Source organism: Leptonotus elevatus, chromosome 8 (genome assembly GCF_054856555.1).
Source record: "Leptonotus elevatus isolate MCC_2025b chromosome 8, RoL_Lele_1.0, whole genome shotgun sequence".
NCBI lineage: Eukaryota > Metazoa > Chordata > Actinopteri > Syngnathiformes > Syngnathidae > Leptonotus > Leptonotus elevatus.
The window spans coordinates 18,204,870-18,221,429 of record NC_141246.1 but is presented as its reverse complement, the minus strand read 5'-3'; the positions used below and the strand labels follow the sequence as shown (position 1 = coordinate 18,221,429).

General features: G+C 41.0%; 1 protein-coding gene across 1 annotated transcript in view; it reads left to right on the top strand.

Moving 5' to 3' along the window:
- xylt1 (xylosyltransferase I) overlaps window positions 1-16,560 on the top strand; it is an 89,091-nt gene that overhangs the window by 39,837 nt on the left and 32,694 nt on the right. Inside the window, exons 2-5 of the mRNA XM_086083432.1 lie at window positions 2,243-2,813; window positions 8,140-8,312; window positions 9,796-9,998; window positions 14,731-14,811. Coding sequence (XP_085939558.1) covers window positions 2,243-2,813; window positions 8,140-8,312; window positions 9,796-9,998; window positions 14,731-14,811 — 1,028 coding nt within the window. The remainder of the gene's footprint in view (window positions 1-2,242; window positions 2,814-8,139; window positions 8,313-9,795; window positions 9,999-14,730; window positions 14,812-16,560) is intronic.

The following is a 16,560-nucleotide window of genomic DNA, read 5'->3' as shown; positions in this document are numbered from 1 at the left end:
ACAATTAATGTAATTTTTAACAATAAACACAATTTCATCTGTTATTATTCCCATTCAACTGTCACGTGAGGTGTGCAATTTGGATCTAAAAGCCGACAAGACACAGCAAAGAGTCTTTATAGACAAAAATGCAAAGTAATAACAGAGCAGGGCTGGATTCAGATGGCCTCGAAACAAACACTTGGCGGAGAAAACTTGAATAAGAACCTTGAGCGGGCTGGATGCAGAGAAACCTTGACATACTGACAAAAGAGTCACTCAGTAACTCCAGCTAGGACTATGCTCAATTCTGTATGACAGACTAAAGGCCTATATGACAAAAGAAGTGTGACAAATACAGCACCTAAATGCAGGACCTAGGTGTAACAAATACAGGACGCTAGCAACTGCATAGCAACTGACAACATCATCGCAATGTCAGTCCAAGTAGAGGCATCCGGGAAAGATGCATGCACCTCATTTGATATACCGCTGCAAACATTGAGTTACTGACTTGGATCAGCCCCCTAACATACTTTCTTCTCAGGTCTGGATTCTCTCTACAAGGTGATCAGTAGCATAAGCAGCTGTTACATTGGGGATTATCAGCTTCTTTCAGACAACATGATCTTTTGAACTGGAATAGTGAAGAAAGTAAAAGCATTCATGGGGGGGGGGGGGGGGGGGGGATAGTGGCTGTGACAGGAAGAAGAGAGACAGAGCTGAAATAATACTAGAAAGAGAAAAAGAGGTGTGATGTGAAAAAGGGATGAAGAAAAATACACTGAGCAGAGGGAAGAGATGTAAAGGAGAGGAGCAGGAGGGGATGGATCCTGATTGTGTGAAGAAATGTGTGAAAAAAGGACTGGAGCGAGTGAAGAAGAAAAGAAAGGAGGGAGACAGGTAGCAGCTCAAAGGTGTATCGGATTGTGAAATGTCTGCAGGAAAAGCAGCTTAAAGGGAGCTTCGTTTTATTCATTATTACGTCTACAAAGGTTATTTTTCCAACCCTGTTTGGGGAGGGGAGGAGCTTATCCATGATTTGTTATTTTATTGCATTTTTTAAACAACAAATACACTAATAGTAACACACTTATGTAGGTGTACAATTTTGTGCTATTCAATTTTAGGATTCTTAGCCCTTTTGTTTGTACTGTTCTCATTGTTTCACAATGTGAGAGGGAAAGTGTGTCAGCTGTGTAATTGTGCTCATAGAAGGTGCTTCCATAGAGGAAAGGTTGATGACAATCCGTCTGGCTTCAGGGTAGAAGCCAGAGAAAGACATTTTAGAAAGGCCTTTTTCACACTGAGCTGCTAGCTTAAATAGCAGCTAATTCACTTCCCTTGTGTTTCCCCTCTCCTGCTTGTGTCGTACATCGCTCTCTTCTCCCCCACCTCTTTTGGCGCCTCTTTTCTGTGTCTTGTAAATGCTGAAGCACATCAGGGAGCCTTGTTGTTGTGAGCTCTATCTTTCCCCAGCTGCTGTTTGCTGTTCCACCTCCCATAGTCCATACCCCCCCCCCACACCTTTTCATCATGTGTCTAGCAAGGTATACAGGAATGGCGCGGCATTTTTCCCGGCTGATGCACGGCGGCACATTTTCCCGCAACAGGCCAGCGCTTCCTGAGAGCGCAACTCAACCCTCGTGTCAGCGCTCCTTGGCCATTTTTGCTCATTACGCTTTTTTGCTCTTTGTGCACTCTCCACTGCAGCTTGTTCTGCTTCAAAGATAAACTGTTGGTTCAGTCACACACACGCACACGCACGCAATCTCATATGACACACAGCCTTCCTTGTCACATGCCACACTCCAGTTTGTTCTTATTCTGTGACTCCAAGTGAAAATAATGGTACACATGCATGCGCACACACGCTCAAGTATTAACAGCCACACCAACTCACAGTCATACTCGGGCCCTTTATCCCCTTTGGGTAATCTGTTTACGGTGAGCTGGGGCCATTTGAGGGAGAATTTAATTGAAACCGGGCTAATCTGATGATGGCACGGAGCGACAGAGCCCTCACAACCCTTGCGTCACCTCCAGTCAAGTTGCACCTTGTAGTCCTCCCACTCAATACCTCAATACTTAATTTCATGCCACACAGTTCAGTGCGTTTTTGCCCACTCAAACATGCCACATTGATTGTTAAAGCAAAATATGATATGCACCACGCTCACTCGCTTTGTGTTTTTCTTAACCCGTTTTCAGCATCCCTCATCGCTTAACGAACGTTCGTCTCTTTCTCGTCTATTCTTTGCAGGATGGATACTACTCCCATCGACCGAAGGAGAAAAGCAGAGTGGACAGCAACAATGAGAACTCTGTACCAAAAGACTTTGATAACATAGACAATAGTAACTTTGGCGCACGCTCGCAGCCGCATCGGCAAACGGTCGGTGCCACCAGCAGGAGGCAGCAGCGAGAGCATCTGCAGGAGAAGGCTCATGGCCAGCAGCACGTCTGGCGTGACAACTCGCCCAACCTGGTTCGCGGCTCCAATGAAGTGCTCCCTTTAAGCCACCAGCCACTGGCGGTCGCCAACAACTCACGCCCCGGCGGTCAAGGTGTGGCTGCAGGAGGGCGGCTGCATCGTGCCTCGCACCAGGCCCAGCACAGGCATCAGCACCCACACAGAAGGCAGGCCACAGCAGCGCCCCTGGAGGTGACCTACGACCAACCACCCAAGTGTGAAATCAGTGGGAAGGAAGCCATCTCCGCTCTGTCCAGGGCCAAAAGCAAAGACTGCAGGCAGCAGATCGCAGAAGTGTACTGCAGACACAAGGAGGGCCAGTTAATGCCTGAAAAGGTCACTCGCTACTGCCCCTTGGAAGGTAAATTCATGAAAGATAGTTATATTTTGGTGCTGTTCATAAATATTCAATTTCTTGATATTTTAATTTAAATTATGCACACAATGAGATACTGTATTTTGACCAGGTTTTGAATTTTTCATCACCAATTATTTTTATTTATTTTTTTAGAGCAAGTTTATTGTTGTTGTTTATTTTTCATTTTGAAAATACTTTGTTCTATTTTAGCTTGTAATAGTTTTAATACTAGTTTGCTCGAATTATTAGACATCACAGTTGCTCAGGGCTTAGGTAACGACCAATCACGACTCAGTTTGTGAATGTCACATGGCCAAAACTCAAACAGGTGAGCCATGATTGGTCATTACCTGAGGCCTGAGCAACTGTGATGTCATTTTCAATCAAAAGCAAGTGGCAAAATGGCCGCCCACCGAAATGGATAGAAACGGGTGGATTTTGCTGTATAATTCATATTCCACAAACACAATATTAATCATAATGCCGTGTTTAGACTAGTGGGTGAGCATAAACCATATTGTAAAGAAAAGTTTGGGGTTGACTTCCCTAAAATGTTTTTCCATTTTAGTTTTAGATATTTCACATAGAATAAAACTTTTATAATAACTTTGATTCTGACCAAAAAAATAATGCATTTTTGCTATTTTTCCAACCCTAGAAAAGCCAATAATTGTATTTATTTATTTTTAAACGTGTGTAATTGGTATTGCAGAAAATGTGAATGTTATTTGTATTCTCTCCAAATTGGCTTCCAAATGTCGTTTGTTTGTTATTTCAAACTGGCCATCTATCAAAGTGTTTCTATTCTTTTCCAAACCTGAAAACAGACAAACATTCAACACTCATATTTTTCTCACTTTCACTCCAGCTGTGGAGTCTGCCAACAAAATCGGAGGATTACAACAAACTGGTGACAAACAGAGAAAAACATAAATAGCATTTTGTAATGTTTTCCAGAGTAGCAGCCTGTCAGAACAGCTTCACTGGACCTTGGCATAGATTCTGTTAGTCTCTCTAAGTCTGCTGGAGGCATGAACACCATTCGCTCCAAAAAATAATAATTTCTGGTCTTTCGATGATGGGCTGCACTGTCTTCAATCCAAAGCCACTAACATGCTCCTTCTGGACCAAACCTGGGCATAGAACAGCCCGTGAGCCACGTCGCAGTGTTTACAAAGTCAAAACAAATCGTAAAATATGGGATGGTTGTATTTTGAAAGTAGTAATTTTATTTTGACGTGCGTGTCTGTGGGCAATACCACTGAGTAACTTGTGTCTTCAGTGTTGCCGAATTAAGGACAATGTTGCGATATGTAGCGATTTTTCTTTTTTCCCCAACTCATCCAGCAACTACTAACGCCAAACGTGGTCATCGTGTTGGCAACATTCCGGCACGGTGCAGGGAAGAGGACCAGGAGATTAACCCTGATAATCATTTGGGAGTCCCGACTAGGAATGGCTAATTGGATTTAGCACACTTCAAATTGTAGGAAAATTGATGCACGCTGTAGACATGTTTTTTTGAATGTTAGTTAAATACTGATACAGTATGATGTTCATTGAATTGAAACACACTACCTGCATCTGCAGACTCTTGTCCTTCATCTTGCTCTGTCTCTTGCCATTCGTGTTGTCCCTCCAGCTAAATAATGGTTTCATGTGGCAGAAGCAAACAACACTGTAGTATCGTGTCTTCAATGGTTTCCAGTAGGCTTTAAAAAAAAAAAAAAAAAGCACCATTTCCATGGAAGGCAGATCACACACAAGTGTATCAATTCTAGTCAGTTTCAATCAGCCCAACTTTGTTGTATGAGTAGCCATTCTTAAGTGAGCTGTTGTATTTACTCAGATGGGCTTGGAATGAACACACCATGTCAGCAGGCCTTTGCCCTCCTTCTATAACAAAAGAAGGCACAGTGACATTGCAACTTTCGTACACTGCCCTTCCCAAGAGCAGGGGTGTCATTTGTCTGTGCCAAGCTCTAGCAACTCACCAGCCCGTTCAAACTGACGGTGTGATCAAAGACACCAAGAAATTGAAAAAGCCTTTCCCCTGGTGGCTGGCCTAATAACAACGCCACAGCTAAATTAAATCACTTGTCTGTCTTACTGTCCTTCTGCCTGCCTGCTGCCTGCCAATGTGTTATCGCTCCCTCTTCCCTCCTCTATTCCCATCCCAATTCAAGTCCTAACCTTGTTAGCACAAAATTGTCCAATTTGATTTGATCAGTGTAGCGTCCTTGAGGCATTGGCTGGATTAGTAATTGTGTTAGATCTGATATTTGCATCATTGAATGCTGGAGGAACATGGTCAATCTCTGTGTCTGTCTACCATATGCTAACTTGGCTAATGACGATATGTTTGGGTTGTGATGCTCCAGGGCTTGGCAGGGTCTTTGTACAGTAGCATTAGTGGGACCTTTTTCCAAGTCAATGAATATTTCTCCTGTGAGCAGACCAAATATCATCTGGCCAAGATTGTAAAATTGTGGAGGGTTTCATTGCCCTAGTGGGCACAGGTTCTTAGGTGGTCTTAGAGCATCTCTGACTGTAAGATCTTTATGCTGTCATTGGCTGGCATCTCCATCACTGTTCATGCAGTCATTGGTCAGTCTGTGTGTCAATCATTTGAAGCAAACATTCTGATTGAACAGAAATTCAAATGAAAACACAATGCCCGTGTAGACGTGATCTCATAAACTGTCGAACATACTGTACATAGATCATAGATTTGGTGATTTATTCCCACTTTATTCTTACCTCACATGGACATTTTAAAATGATGTTATGCAAGATAAATGAGGACAAAGGAAAGGTGAAAGCAGATAAGGGAGCTGTACTTTAAAGGATTTATGCCGACAGGAAAAATGATGAAGACTCTCCAGCTCAAGATTGATTTATTATTTTTTTTATTTTCCTGCTGTATTTTGTTGTAGGTCAAATCGACTCAATGGCGAAATCATAAATGCTTAACAAAAGTGACAGCACAAATGAAGTTCATGCACTAAGCAGTGCTCATTAGTTCAGCTATCTCAGATGGCACACATTCAAGATCCTTTGTGAAGCAACTGGCCCAATTATCCATGTGTAAAGCAAACCAGTGAACCTTCTTAGATGGCCAGTAATTAACATTCAATCTAAGACAAACTACAAATATTTCCCTCCTGGGATCTGTGAAGTAGAGTGAAGTGCAAGAAACAAGTAGCAGGGAGTGTCAGGAAATAATGATAGTTGTAATCACTCAGGTTGTTAACCCAAGCCATCTTTGGACAACGAGCTGCTGGACACCTCTCCTTAAATGTAGATAATGTCTGTTAAATAGTGGCAGTGAAAGCTTCTTATACCATTCTGATACTTGGCTATTAAATCTGAGTAATTACAAGGCCTAAAGGCCACACACACTGTGCGGAGTCGGGTTGGACATTTTGGGAAATATGACCTCGAGGGGATAAACAGCTTCTGTATTCCTTCTTCATTATTGACGGGCTCTAGGGAACCAAAGTCCTAAATTATAGTCATTAATCTCCTTAAGACATGACATTGTAAACAAACGTGTCATATAAGCTGGTTGTGTGTATTTGTTTTAATAGCAGACCAGTCAAACCTCGTCCATTACACACTTTCAAGATTGTCAGCTCACATCCTCAACAAGTTTGCGAGGGGAGGTATAAAATCTCACAGCATGAAGTAATGTGAGGTTTCCAATAAGACTACAGATGCTTTTGATAGTTACTTGACAAGCCGTGGCTGAGCTAAGATTTGCTTCCATTATTTTGTCATTTGTGTGAAATAAATGTTAGCTTCCAAGTCGTGCCTGAGGAAAACTATGGCACAAATTGTGACGCAGCCCTATTATAAGCCAAAAGGAATCACTTGGAGCTTGTTTACACTTTGTTTATTGTTTCTGCATTTGGCCTCGCAAACAGATTCTTTCTGATACACTGATAAGGACAAAATGCACTGTGTACATTCTTATTTTAGGCTCACTTGATGTGTAACAGCAAGTGACAGTCACACCGTGAATTAACAGGTATTGTAAACACATACACCGCCACATAAAGTGAGCCGTAGTTACCTTTTTGGCTAGTATTTCTGTTTATTTCACAGAGCTGCCAAATGGATCGAATACAGATTTTCCATAAGAAAAAACAAACAAAAAACTCCATGTCCACATTGTCTCCATCCTCCCTGCTTTCATGCATGCGAGTTGTCATTGCCCCAGCTCTTTGTGAGCTATGGCCGGCTAGCTGACGTGGCTAAACGAGATGCGGCGCCGCAAGTTCACTTTACGTCCGGTGTCAACACAGCGCAAGTCCCTAATCGTTGCCTCCGTGGCAGCGAATAAGCTACATTTCTGACTAGTAGCGTACAAGGATTTCGAGAAAGACGGAGAAGCCATGCTAATTGCTAAGCTAACATGACAGACATGTAGACATGAAACAGTGTTTTGGTGATACGATTCGGTATACTTGTCACATAGGTCTGGCTGAAAATGTGTTATAGTGGAGACTAGAGCAACCAACTTTGAACTCCAAAATAACAGGCAAATTAGTAAGCCTCTGGAGAGAAAATTATTTAAAAAATAATAATGCTACACAGCTCCAGAGGACAGAAAATTAATTAGTATTTCAACACATGGGTAGAGGATGATCCCATGAGGTTAAAATAATATTAATAGAATAAATATTTATAACATGACAGAAGATAAGACAACCTTTATTCGTCCCACAAAGTGGACATTGCCATAATTTCACCAGCAATAGTGGATGCAGGAAATAGAAATCTTTTACAAGAAATGCTTTGCGCTAATTTACTACAGTTGAAAACAGAATGAGTAAAGGCTCAGTCATCCATAGATGAAGATGTATTTGACGATGGCATGCTGAAATCTCATATAGGCCTACTTTTATTCAGGCTGCAACTGTGTCATTACAAGGTTGATGCAATAAATACATTACAATAACAAAGATTGAAACCATAATTTATTAACGATTGTGGTTAGTAATTATTATTCTGTGCGACTGCTACTGCTGTACAATATGCATAATTATTTTTATCCTATTAAATAATATAGTGCAATAAATGTCCTGTGGTAATGTTCTTTGACAAAATGTAATAACTTGGAAATTCAAACAAGTTGTTATGAAAGTAAATTTCTATTGGTTGGCAGATTTGATTTCATGAAGAAATTACTGCATCCATCCAAAGTATTCCTTATTACTATAATAGTAGAACACATAGCTGGAAACCTAACTTCTTTGGTCCAAAGGCATATATTATATTTTGCAAGGTCTATGAATATAAACACTTGTCTTTCTTGCTGGTATAGGGAAAGCCAACGCTAATGTCCAGTGGGATGAGGACTCGGCAGAGAGCTTCCAATCCAATCCAGTGCGGATCGCATTTGTCCTGGTGGTGCATGGGCGCGCCTCTCGTCAGTTTCAGCGTCTCCTCAAAACCATCTACCATCCGTCTCACTACTATTACATACACGTGGATCAGGTGAGTTCGGGATAACATAAGAGCAATTAAAGTAAAGGTTTCACTGCTGTCTTCCACTCAATTATTATTATTTATTTTTTTGGGTGTAATTATCTTCAGCTGTAGATGCTGCAAGGGCTATGCACTGATGATGTAATTATGTGATATGCCATTAGCTTCTGGTCAACCTTTACTGCATTCTGTCATATCATTATTAGCCTGATAGCATAATTGCCCAAGTCATTGTCAAATTACTGTTACCAAAGCAATACAAAAACAAAAGAAAAACAATGTAGGGTAACGTAGGGCAAGTTGTCACATGTTTTCCTTTTTCTCAGAAAACAGCAAACCTGTAACAAATACTGATTATATTATATTTATTATTTAATGTCAGCGGTAGAAAGGACTGTTCTGATCTGAAGGATGTTTTTAGCAGAAGTGGCCAGCATCCAGGTCCCAAAAATATTAAAATATAAACAATATAGAAAAGATGACTTTGGCCAATATTTTAAAGGAATAATGATTTGTTTTATAAATGACTAATGAAGTGGATAAATAAACATTTAGCTTTACTTTTACCTTTACTGAAGGCTCTTTATGGCGTATGAAGCACCGAAGAGAGAGAAGGGAGACATTTTCTTTCTTGAATTCTGTCATGTGTCTTGTATTCTTTATCAAATTGCTGGAACACAGAATATTGTGTCATAGTGTGTAAGAAGGATTCAACATACGGCAAGACACATTCGAACTCAAGGCGATAACAAGCCTCTCGGTAGGCTCGGCAACAATTAGAACAGGTTGGGGCAACATTGACATAACATTCTGGAAAAAAGTTTGGTCTTCAAAATAAAAGCACACCAGTCTAGTAACAGTTTCACTGCACTGTATTTTGACCCTTAGGAGTCAAACGCACACTATTCTGTACTTGTTTAATGAGTGCAACTGCAAAATAATCCACCATGTAGTCCAAGAAAATGTGGGAAAACTTTGTTATTATAATGTATGCTTTATAAAGTCTGACATTTGAAAGGATGTATTACGCAGATGTTGCAGAGTAGCCCTGGAGAGTCATTGCTATAAATATTGTGTTAATAAAGGCCTGAATTATGGATTACGCCTTGCCGTTTTGAAAACTTTATACACGATTTATAATTGTTTTGGGGCTGAATGCACATTGATTCAGATTTTGAGTTAGGCACTTTGTTTTTGTTTGAAAAACAAGTGGATGGCTGAAAACCAGGAATAATTTTAGACAAAAAAAAAACACTGAAAACCGATCATAAATTTAAACCCGCCCCCACCCAAAAAAAAGTTGGTCATCAATAATTTTGTCAGCGTCGATCATGTTTGTACCATTTGAATGTATTTGCTAAGAACGTGCAAAAACTATGAAGATTGTTATTTAACAAATTATCCACATGTATGCAAACATGTTCATAGTCCATCAACTTTTTACTGAGTGGCTGCTAAGACTGCTTATTGAACTATTTCTCCTTTGTTGCAGCGCTCCAACTACCTCCATCGGCAGGCGGAGGCCTTGGCTGCTCAATACCCCAACGTGAGGGTGACACCGTGGCGCATGGCCACCATCTGGGGAGGTGCCAGCCTCCTGACCATGTATCTTCGAAGTATGGCCGACCTGTTGTCCATGAGGGACTGGAGCTGGGATTTCTTCATCAACCTCAGTGCTGCTGACTACCCCATCAGGTAAAAGAGGAGACCACAATATCATCTGTAAACTTGGGGTGGGGCAATTAGGTCAAGAAAGGAGACGACGAAATTATATGTGCATGCGATAAAGGAATGCTTGACAATACGCGACGGGAAAGCCGATATGCTCGGGTCTGGGCTCCTGTGGTTAGCCGGGAGTTTTGAATAAAGAGTCTCTCACTCCAAACCAAACAGATCAATGAAGTAAAACGTCTGCTTCTCCAACACTCTCCCCTCACACCTTCTTTCCCAAGTCTTTGTTTCCTTGCTTGTCCTCCATTCAAGTGGTTGCATGGTGACCTGATTACAGCTTAATTGCCCAGGGTCAATACATATTGACTTTCTCTGCCTGCTGTGTACTGCATGGTCCAAAAACCCTATCTCACGTTTGAACATGTTACTTTAAAGAGGCCGTAGGAGGTAATTAAAGGCCACAAAGCTCAAGTGAACTGGACACAATGTCATCCAAGTAAACTTGGGGAGACTTTTTTTGCGCAAACTTCCTTTATGTGAGTTTATTGTTCTTCTGGGAGTTCAGGCTCTGCTGCATTTCTGAAGAAGCCATGCAGCAGCTAATTAAAATGCTTCTATAAGGGGAGAGTTATCTCTGCTGCACAGCCAGATGTCCACCAGTTGGATTTAGACAAGTTGTTATAATGGACAAAAGGACGTAGGATCTGACGTCTTCCAAACTGCAGCCAAGAAATTGAATTTGTTCAGACACGTTTAATCTCGTCTCTCCCATCGTATTGATGAATGCTGCGGACAAGCTGTCAATATGTTTCCGCACCGTGTCTCAGTTCATGTCTCGCATCTCGCTGCATGCTTGTGGATTTATCCTGTCACTCCATGATTAAATGCAGTCGTGAGTGTGCCAAGGCACTGTTTTGCTGATATTTTGCATCCTCATTTACATGAGGCTGATGGAGTTGGAAAAATAGCTGACAGTGGAGATTTTAAGACGCATCTGTTGGGAAATGAAATGATTGATGGAGCAGAAGAGGGAATTGAGATACAGAAATGACAGCGAGAAGGGAGAGGGGCCAGATCAAGTATGAGGAAATGGATGTTTTGGATCCGCGCAATTCTGAAATATGCCAATTTTAGTCTTGTATCATTGCAGAGCAAGTGTTTTTGTAGCAGCCTGGATTTGACCATGTCGACTGGCAAATGTGGTCTTTTTGGTCTGGGGAGGTTTTATAAGGTGATGAATATTATGCATCGGTAGCTCAGTGTGTGTGTGCGTGTAGTGGGCTGTGAGGTTTGTCGTGAATATATGAAAGTAAATAAACAGGCTGACAATGTGTGCATGTATTCAAATGGCCACACACAAATTGCTGAATTTTCACATGCATCTGGAAAAGAAGTGACCAGACTAAAATAAATGACAAGGCTGTTTAAAAGATGCACTCTCGTCTGAATTTGTTAAATGTTTTTATTAAGCATATGCTATTTTTGTTCATTTTTAGGAAATAGTCTTAGTGATTTACATTAAATAAACAGTTTTTGATCTCAAACACTAAAAACTTAAATTTGTATTCAACTTGCATCCCACATGCCAAAGTCCTGTTTCCGTTGAACTTTTAGTTTGGGAACACTGGTTGCCAGTCTTTCCATTGTGACCATACCATATTGGCAAACATCCAAACGGGTGGAGGGGATGAGGGTGGTCTCTCTTGCACTGCCCTGTCCTAACTACTGCTGTTGTTATCGGGGAGACGGGAGACAAGCATTATTTCCCCTCTAATTCCCTGATAATGTCTGTCTGTCTGCCGCATGGCTGCCTCTCAAAGGCAAACGCAGAGCCACTCACACCAATAGTGGGGCCGTGTGTGAATGTGTGTGTGTGTGCGTGTCCAGAGGAGGCCAAAGGATGAGTTAGACGCATGCTTTGCCAAAGTGTATGGCCCTCTTTCCCACCTTTTATCTACACAAGTCTCCTTGTGCTTACTCCCCCCCCCCCTTTTAAGCCCCTTTCATTGACTTTAAAGCAGTGTTTAAAATGATTGAGCTCCGTGAGACAATTAACTGCAGGACCCTTGTCTTTAATTTTGTCTACAGTGAGCATATTTTGATTAGCACTCAGCACCGCCTTGTGAAAGACACTTAAAGTTTACGCAAAGGTGCCATGTCAACTGAAAGTATTTTAATGCATCCCTACAAAATAAAAAATAAAAAACATAACTCTCTTATTAGTCTTGACAAATGAATAATGATGATTTTCTAAGCCCAACCTCTTTTGCTCCTGTGATGAACATTTTTAATTGCGGGGTGGAATCAAACCCATGCTACGACCAGGTTTCTGGTTTGCGAGCACAGAGCACTACCAGTGAGCTAAAATTCCTACCTACTTTTTTCTTTTACCATGCGCACACAAAACTCGCCTTTTTGTTTGTGTCTTGCATCCAAATATTATTGCTAGTAGTTTGTTTGGATATGAAGGTGTCATCTTCAGCTGTAAAAACAAATGATTTATTTTATAAATATGAAACGAAAGTAATAACATTGTGCAAGTTAAAGGATCTTTGTGCAGTTTGTCACTTTTTTTACTTGCGACTGCCACCTCTGGCCCAAAGCGTAACTGCAGCATCTGTGCCAGGCTCGTTCATGGTGCGCGTGCGAGTACTTGCACGATCTTAAAGCGACACCCGCAATTGACAAACAAAGACATGACTTCAAACGAGGTAAGAAAAACTCCGCCCCTCCCCAAAGAAACTGTGGAGTGTGAGGGTCCGCACACTCTACTATAAAGGGAAGATAAAAGATGATAGGTGCAGTCAGAGTAAAACAGGGCTCTTCGTACTCATCTGGGCATTGGTGGAGCATTCTTTGATGTAGAAAAAGCTTTAATGGTACCTTTTCAAACTGCACAATGCATCTTTATCATTGATTTTTCATCAATTTCTTCTGACAGAGATGATAAATGTAATCCTTTTCAAATACGTTTGAGTGTCTAGCAATAACCCCTCAACTGTGACATTGCACTATTCCACCCTGGGATCATATAACAAAAGTCCTACGTATAAAAAGGGCACATTATGATTTTAACAAGACCACGGAAGTGAATCAGTGGCATCGTGATGAAGTTTAATTGACTATGACATTGGGGAAAAATGTCAGCGTGCCTGCTGGGATGTGAAAGCAGAGTATTGTGTGTGTGTGTGTGTGTGTGTGTGTGTGTGTGCGTATTATCGTGTGCGTGTGAATACTGAGCGCAACCACGGAGCTGACAGTAAGCAAACCCGACCCAATGGTCCCGGGGTGACCGCTCAGGTGGCAAAGTTGGAGTGTGACACTTGCTGCGTGTGCGCGCGTACGCGCGAGTGCGCCTCGGAGCATCATCGTGCCTGTGTGCATGTATACTGTATTGGCAATGTGCAAACTAGCCGTCACACAGCATGCATGTGTGGGTGGGTGGGAGGACAGCGTGGCGACAGAAGACTGTGCGCGTCTGCACAGCATATCATCAGTTCGACTTTATGGCACAGGACCTCTTAAGATAAGCCCCCCAGGCTGTGAAATTGCTCCTTCAAGAGAAAATGACATTAATATGCGCTTGTCCCTCCCCCCACTGATCCTTGCGCTTTTAACCACAGCCTTGCTGCTCTTTCCGAAAGGCCAGGCAAAGCGCCATGAAAGGCTCCGAAGCAGACCAAGTGGCTGGGGCATGCAGCCTGCAGAGCAAAGCTTTTAGCCTGTCTGGCCTGTGTATGAGAGTGGGCTGCCTTACAATGTAAAACCAGCATGGAGTCTTTCATCAAAATAACGGCGACACAATCTTTGCTATGATCCCAAGTAGTCCGCCGAGCAAAACAACCAGAGCAGCTCAGGTCATTAAATCTGCCTTCCACTGTTGCGTTTGGTCTTTTTCTTCATAAAAGATGTGTTGAATGTGCAAAACTATGTCGGGCCTGTCAGTCTGACATTCAAATATTACATGCATCAGGCATGTTGCAAAGTTAATTCTTACATTTTCAGGTCAAAAGAAAATGGGGCATTACAGCAACAATCAGTCAATAGTTTGAAAACAGCCTTCAGTAGTAATTGAAATGTCTCACTTATTTTGATTCACAGGGCCATTTAAGTAGACCTTCACATTTTGATTGCTGTTTTGCACTTTTCCAATTGAATGATACTCAAAGCAGAACCTGCTCACAGTGAAGGACACATTTTCATCCATTTTAGCATTTGTAACACTGTAAACGTTTGCTTTACATTGCCAACACTGTAAAAAAAAAAAAAGAGTAACACTTACTTGGAAAAATCTAGTTTTAAAAAGTACATTTTAAAAAGACAGTTTTGAGTACATTTTACCAGTTTATTAAAAAAAAAATGCTACTCAAGGTTTGAGGAATGAACCCTAAACTTCAGGTTGGGAGACAGCCACTCTACCACCTGAGCCATGCCGCTCCTGCTGTGTGTTAGTATATTGACGGTGTCAGGCGGAATCCTTGTACCGCTAAGACGTTTTTGGTCTGATTTTGGACACACCAGCAATGCAGTATGGTTGAAGCTGAAGGTCATGAGTTTGTTCCTCAACGCTTAAGTTTATATATATATATAAACTGGTCAAATGTACTCAAAACTCTCCTTGTAAAATGTACTCGGAATTTCTGAGTGACATTTTTTTACTAGATTGTTTCAAGTAAATATTACCAGTACTCATTGTTTTCTTACAGTGTCGGTATTGATGGCATTGATTCAATGAGCCTCTTTCTTCTGTTTTTAGGACAAACAACCAGCTGGTGGCCTTCTTGTCCAAATACAGAGACATGAACTTCATCAAGTCTCATGGCAGAGACAACGCCAGGTGAGTCTGACTCGCCCGAGGTCAATTCTGAAGCACTGGTTGCCGCTTCCCATTCATCTTCCATTGCTACTCGGTGAATTACGGATTAGCATTGTTATTGTGGTGATCCAGTGAGGTCTCGGTCTTTGTTGCCGCCACCCGCTGCTCTCTGTACTGGCGTCACACTGCACTCAAAAATACCCCAAAACATATGCGGGCATGACTCAGCTTGACTCAACACGAGCGCTGTGCATTTGGAGCCACATTGCATCGTTTGATTTTTCTCTCAGCATTGCTGTGTTCATAAAAGAAATGCAATAAAAGCAACATTAATCTTGATACTAAATTAAAGTGTGTATATACCGTTACGTTTTTCACCGATATGATCGGCTATATCGGATCGGCCTTTTTTATATTTTATGCACTTTTTGTGCTGTAATGTCTTAATTTGCCAATCTGATCAACGACGTCATTGCAGTGTTTCAAACGTATAAATTTACCCGTGGCCACCACAAATGAATTTTGACTACCACTTATAGATTTTGATGCTACCTATAATATGCAACTGCTGAATAGTATGAACTTCCTTTTGCTTCATGGAGATGCCACTCTGCTTCTTTTGCGATACCTGTGTGCGATACAGCTTAACTTTCTGGTACAAACCTGAAAATAGAGTACCTCAAATGACTGAAGTTTAATCATATAAGTTTGAGAATCGGTCTAGTTAGTGATTTTGTTTTCCTCCCTTACACTTATTTTAAAGTGTTGTCATTATCTTAGTGAAAACAAATAAAGATATACAATCATGTGCAACTGTCACTTAATGGGAGTTCCTCATGACGCTCTCCCTGCAAAACTATGCAAAACTATGCAAAAATATGCAAAACTCCCATGTCAGTATAGGGCTACTATACCACATCATTAGCCATCTCACTTCGCTTCATTCTACCATGCATATTGCTCCATCTTGTGCTCACATCAGTGATGTGATCTTCTTTTTTTATTTTTTTTTTATTTGCTGATCGGCGACCGCCCACCAAAAATCCTAATCGTGTAATTCCTAGTATACTCTATATATTGTACAGTATATTTGGATAGCTGATATACGCATCTTCCACTCCCCAGGAAACCAACTAATTCTTAAGAGGCCGAGCTGGTTGACCTGAATTTGACTCCCCATTGCTAACACTTGATATGTTCAATAGTAAAACCATCAATTATGTATGTGTAACTGATGAAAGCGTAATGTGACAAATCAACAACATAGCCTATCACTTATAGAAACAATAAGGATTTTATTTATCTATTTAGTGACAAGGCTTCCCCTACAGTTTTAAAGTAAAACTTACTTAACATTAAAAAAAATAATAATAATTAAAAGGGCTATTATAGATTGACAAAAGTAAACAACCTGACAGGGAGGAAGTTAGGGCTATTGGACAAATGTTGGCAACCTAATAGGAAAACAAAACTTTACTTTTTGGAGTACAACTCGCATGTGGCATGTGTCAAGACTCTCCTTGCAGAATCTCATGTTCCATTTGAATGACATCCTACAAAACTTGATGGCACAGTCAATATGATTGAAATTACATATTGTAGAAGTGAGTAAAAAGATGTATCTGCTGTTGTAAAATATGATGTAACTCATATAACATGAATACGGAAGCGTGTTGCATTCACTTAAAATAAAAAGTCTTGATTTTCTGACAAATTTTTTGGGGAGCTTTGGGTTTTTTTGAGTATTTTTTTCTGTTTTATTGAATATTT